The sequence below is a fragment of the Arachis hypogaea genome, chromosome 3, assembly GCF_003086295.3.
Source record: "Arachis hypogaea cultivar Tifrunner chromosome 3, arahy.Tifrunner.gnm2.J5K5, whole genome shotgun sequence".
In the NCBI taxonomy this organism is placed as follows: domain Eukaryota; kingdom Viridiplantae; phylum Streptophyta; class Magnoliopsida; order Fabales; family Fabaceae; genus Arachis; species Arachis hypogaea.
Window position 1 is genome coordinate 133,421,375 of NC_092038.1, and position 6,000 is coordinate 133,427,374.

The 6,000-nt window shown below is 29.9% G+C and overlaps 1 protein-coding gene across 1 annotated transcript; it reads right to left on the reverse strand.

Annotated features, from left to right (window-relative positions):
• Window positions 1–3,348: 3,348 nt before the first annotated feature.
• LOC112733944 (RING-H2 finger protein ATL46) lies at window positions 3,349–5,129 on the reverse strand. The gene is made up of 2 exons (XM_025783081.3): window positions 4,979–5,129; window positions 3,349–4,847 (listed from the first exon to the last, which is right to left on the reverse strand). The coding sequence occupies exon 2, from the start codon at window positions 4,575–4,577 to the stop codon at window positions 3,597–3,599; it is 981 nt and encodes a 326-aa protein (XP_025638866.1). The 5' UTR covers window positions 4,578–4,847; window positions 4,979–5,129; the 3' UTR covers window positions 3,349–3,596.
• Window positions 5,130–6,000: the final 871 nt, after the last annotated feature.

Sequence of the window (6,000 nt, forward strand, 5' to 3'; positions counted from 1 at the left end):
TGGAGTTTTGAATTGTTCAAACTTTCAAATTAATTTTGATACACAGAGTGACCTCAACACAAAAACAATGCTACTTTTTGAAATTTGGCTGTCATATATTTTAGACCACCTTGCACATCTAACTTGTAACTTTTTTATACTTCATTAAGCGTTGTATTGGACTACTCGACAAAATAAAAAATGTTACCATAATCTATTATATATTAGTAATTTTACAACCAAAATATGTCATATATTACTCTCTTATTATAATTGAAATTAAATTTTTCTTTTTAAAATTAAAGAGCCCTCTTCCTCTCTCTCCCTTTTTCTATCTCTCTTATTCATTTACTCGCTTTATCTCTCTTATATATCATTACTAATGACTAATTATAAATTTAATAATCAAAATGTGTAACATAATATTTTTAATTGTCATTAAAATTAAACTAAAATTAAAATATAGTTATATTATATTATTAATTTAACAACTACAATGTATCACGTGATACTCTCATTAAAATTGAGATAAAATATTTTTCTCAAAAATTAATAAACATTGTTCCTTCATCTTTTTATCTATCTCTCTCTTTTGCTATTTCTCTATACCTTTTTCACTCTATATATAACTTATAATTTATATTTTTTTTTATTAATTTGACAAAGTAAACTGTGTCATAAGATATTCTTTTATTACAATTAAAATAAATTTTTTTCCTTTAAAATTAACAAACTTCCTCTCTACTTCTTCTTTATCTTTCTCTTTCTTTTCCGTCTCATTCTCTATCTTTTTCTACCTTTTTATTCTAAAAAAAATAAAATTAATAAAATAATATAATTTAAATAAATTCATAAAATTATAAAAATATATTAAATTTATAATTAAAAAATAATCCCATAATATTATTCATATACAAAAATATTATTATTATATACATATTTTTTTATGTTTTATTTTATTTTAAATATTTACCACTTATCTTTCTAACTGTATTTTTACTTTTTTTTTTTCAAATATTTATTACATATAATTTAGAGAAAACACTAATATTGTACCTAATAATTAGAATCAAGATTCAATTATTTAAAAAAATAATTTTTAATTAATTTTATAACTATCAATATAATTTTTTTTATACTAATACCTAATTATATATATATATATAGAGAGAGAACATATTATTTTTAAATAATAAGTATGAAAATTAATTATTAATAAATAATTAAAGTCTTTTACATAAAAATAATACCTAAAAAATTTATTGTTTAATTTTTTTATCTGTAAAGATTATGATCTTCTTACTTGATAAAAACTTTTGTCTTTTACATACAATTTTTTTTTAAATAATTTGATTTTATGAATTTTTTGTGCTATAATATCAAAATAAAATTGACATAATTTTAAAAAATTTATATTCCTATAATATTATTAAGAATAAAAATACTAGTTATTACGTAATATAATAGTTGGATGGTAGTGTAATTAAATTAAAAGGTCAAGCTAACTCACTTGCATTTGTCCAACAAAACACATAACACGATACAAGTATACAACTTAATGTTTAACTGTCGTCCCCACATTAGACTCGCATCAAACCGTGCAAAACATTAGTCATCAAAGCATTGGATTTGAGTCATTAGCTTATAATATTGCAAAGTTCTAATCACTCTTAATTAGGAAGAAAATCCAAATTTGGAGTCTCTGTCGTCCATAGTTGGTATCATTACTTAATGGTAATACGATTTAACCAAACCAACCACTCATTTAGTAAAGTAAGCTTTTAATAAGTCTATTTATTTATTATATAATAACACATTAATTTTTCTTGGTTTTTGGTTCACCCTGTGCTTATATATTACCTTGTGTCGGTGACCAACTTGAAGAGGTGGCGAATTATGGGAAAATAATGTGTCCTTACTCCTTACAAGGTGGGGACCCTTGTTGGCTTTTATATGTTTGCCTTAGTAGTTTCTAAGCCTAAAGGAGTTGACCAATTCTTGGCCTTCTTGTTCTACCAGAGTATAGGGTTATAATAATATATAGTATGGGAACTGGGAAGTGATATCGGTAAGTTTTACATTTTATCTTCATTGATTGAGGAAATGGGTTAGATTGTTAGAATTTGATTCTCATTAAGGAACTTGATTGAAGATAAAAAATTGTTCACTAGAATTTAAAAAGGAAAAACGAATTTCGTACTATGTAGATTAGAAATACTGTGTTTCCCAGAGTTACATAAATTATGAGTATAAAATTTTTCATGGATCATTCAATATTTGTATATATCAATTTTCTTACCTCTCAATTATATCCTACTATGGCTGCGTTTGTTTATAGAGATGGGATACTGACACAGGAACATTGAGACACAAAATCGTGTTTGACAGAAAAAACATGGACAGAAATAATGTATCCAGAGACGACTGAATTAGTGTATTTTGTATTCATCCTGACAAGAAGGACACGGAGACACTAACAAGGGACACAACTTATTTTTTATTTTTTCTTTCATTATTCTTGTTAATTTTTCATAATTATATGTTTTATTGTTATATTTTTCATCTCAAATTTTTTGAATGAAAAAAATGAAAATAAATTGAATTTTCATAATTTGTTCTAGTTTATCACCAAACAGAATACAACAACACAAAATTTTGTGTTTCTGTCCATTAGTTGTCTTGTCCTGTTCTTAGAAACAAACCTAGATAATTTGTGTGAAAGTTAACTATTTTCCCTTGCTTTTCAACTAGTACCTTCTTAGATTTAACACTAAAAAAACAACTAATAAAACTAAACAATCCTTCATCCTAATATGAAGGGAGACGCTATTAGCCAAAACTTGAAAAAGAGAAATGTGTAATAATTAGATTGGTAGAACATAAGGAAAAAACTCCTTGACTTACTTTCCACCCATCTTTTCATATTAATAATGATCAAAATGTTAACCATGACATAGAAAAGGAATGGAAGAACGCTTTGCTTGTTTTCTTTCACTTCTTTTTAACCCAAACAAGTTTAAAATAAAAGCATGCCTCCGCAGAAAACCAAAGCATCCAAAAAGCAACTCCTAGTTTGACACTTACACTTTAGTTTCTTTCTTACTCATTGCAAGAAATTGCTGATAAATATCACTTTTGTCACTGAAATAAAAACATCACATGGCACCAAGGGACCACATTCTAAAATACTGTTGAAATCATCTCTTGTCATTGTGTTTTTTTGCTAATCACTACATTGATCTGTCTCTTCATTTTCCTCATAAGACCACAACAAGCAAAGCTTTTCTTTTTTTCTTCATTCAAGCAACCAAGTATAGCTTTTCTCGAAATTCAGGAACAAAACAGATGGCTACTTCTACAGAAATAGGATTTTGTAAAAAAAAAAACAAATAAAAAAATAATATTATTAATAAATAAAAAGTATGCTTTTCCTAACAAAAACTAGAAATTAACTCTGAACTCTCACCCAAAGGACATAGATTCTCAATTGATGTTTGTAGCATAATTTACAAGTATTATCAGTAAAAAAGTATAATCAAAGTATGAAAGATCTGAGAGTGAACTCATTGAAAATATGTTCTAAATCTGAGCAGTTTCATGTACCTTGATCCCTCTATTCATCCATGCAAAGTTGCAGTGACATGAGAATTACCCAAATGAATTTCTGGTGAGGAATTTGATACCTTATCCTTCCTAGACCATAGCCAAATCTTTGAAACAGAAAAGCTCTCACCTTTTCTAGCAATGTTGATCTTTTCCCCCTCAATATCCCCATCAATGGAAGAAGAATTTCCATACTGTGGAGCTAATCTTCCTTTCAATTTTCTCATACTGCCACTGGTGTCAGGGCATAAAGCCACTTGCAAATCTGAATCAGCAACCACATACTGAAAAGACCCCATTGAGAAGCACCTCCTCACATCAAAATTACTTGTGCTACTACTACTCTCTCCTTCACCTCTTCCCATGACCACACCTTCACCATTATTTGAGCTCCTGAATTTCCCAAGCCTAACAGAAAACACCCTTTTCCCACTCATTATGTGACTTTCTCCATGTTTGTTATTAGCAGAACCAGCCTCACCAACACCAACACCAACACCACTCCCTGAAACCCCATCTTCCCTTATTGGACCCTCAAATTCATAAACTGGGTTGTCAAATGCAAACCCTGGATCATAGAGGCTCCCTCTACAAAGGGGACAAGTTGAATTAGACATGAGCCATGTGTCTATGCAGTCAATGTGAAAAGCATGGTTACAAAGTGGAAGCAATCTCAGCATGTCTTGTTCTGAGAATTGACATAAGCAAACTGCGCAATCAAATGGTTCCTTCAAACCTATGATCTCTCTGTAGTAGAAAACTGGGAGAGCATCTATGAAGGCCTGATCCAAGCCTGAATCATGGAGATGGAAGAGTTGCTGTAACTGTCTCTGGTATGCATCAGGTTCAGACATGTCAGGGAACCTATTTGATTGTATAATTGACGAAGAAGAGGACCTTTGCCTCATAAGGAATCTAACAACCAATTGAATGATACCAGAGATCAAGAACACAATAGCTAAGATCACTATGATGAAAATCACTGCAGGGTTCATTCTAATTGTTTCTTGTAAGGGGAAGAACAAGAACAAGAAGAGGAAGAAGGTAAAGGTAGGATTTTGGGGATCTCGATAGCATCACTACTATGACAGATTTGGAAGTTAACCCAGTACATTCTAGAATACGTGGCTTGTGACTCTCAGTATTTGGATATTGCAACTATGTGTACAGCTTGATATGAAGTTGGAATCTTGCTTATTTGGGTGTTCAACCCAACTCAGACATTTTGACAAACAATGAACATGCACATAAAATCCTTGCACTTGCTGGAAGAAACAAAAAAATAAAAATTAAAGTTCCAAACTTTGGTGGAAAAACAAAAGGGTTATGATGTCTGGGGCAGTCACATTGAAGGGAAGTATGCTGGAGAAATTGGTTAAGGTTGTAGTTGACCTACCTTAATTGCAGGAAATCATCATTTCTCAGCTGTTATTCAGCTACCTGAGGACTCGACACTCACTCACTCGGGACTCTAAAGACACTTGCCTCTGACTCTCTCCCTGTCTCGGAGAATAATCAAATCAATAGCAAAAGAAGAGAAACGAGAGCTACTTCTATGATCCAAGCTTATATCATGTTGTCCCTACTCTAGGGCTTAGGGTCCTAGCCTCCTAGGCCTTTATTTTACATAAATTTTTTTTTTGGTTAATTGTGTAAGATATTTGAGTCATAACAGTAAATGGGCCCAATGTTGTAGTTAGTCAACATCACATGTTAAGCTTCAACCCAAAACACAAAATCTGTTATTGGATTTGTTTTGACTTTTGACTAAGAAGCCCAAATCCTAAACTAGAAAAGCCTATGTATCACACTTTTAGGGCCGAGAAAAATGAAACACCCATATACTATAGTTGTCATATGTACAAAAACAAAGCGTTACTTTAGTAGTCATATATCAGAATTCCAAACCTTTTAAAATCTAATTCGATCACATTAAAATTATTGGATTGGATTTAATATTTGTAGTTTTTTATTTGGATCTAATCTGTACATTTATAAATCGGATCAGATATTGGATATATATGCAAAATATAAAAATATTTTAAAAATTTTATTATTAAAAAATATTAATAAATTTCTTTTTATTCTTTTATACATGTTTATTCTTAAAATATTATTAAACATATTTTTCTTAAATAATAAAATAAAATAATACAACATATATGATCATTATTAGTTGAAATAAAAAATAAAAAAATATCTACATTTTTATTTATTTTTGTGGATCTGCGGATATACGGATACTTTCATAAAATCCGCAATCCGATTCCCTTAGTGTGCGAATCAAATCCAATCCGATCCAACAGCCTTATAAATTGGATCAATATTCGTAATTTCAGATCGGATTCGAATAAATACTACGGATATGCGGATCGAATTCGATCCATAAACACCTCTGTTGAATAATCGAGGCAAAGC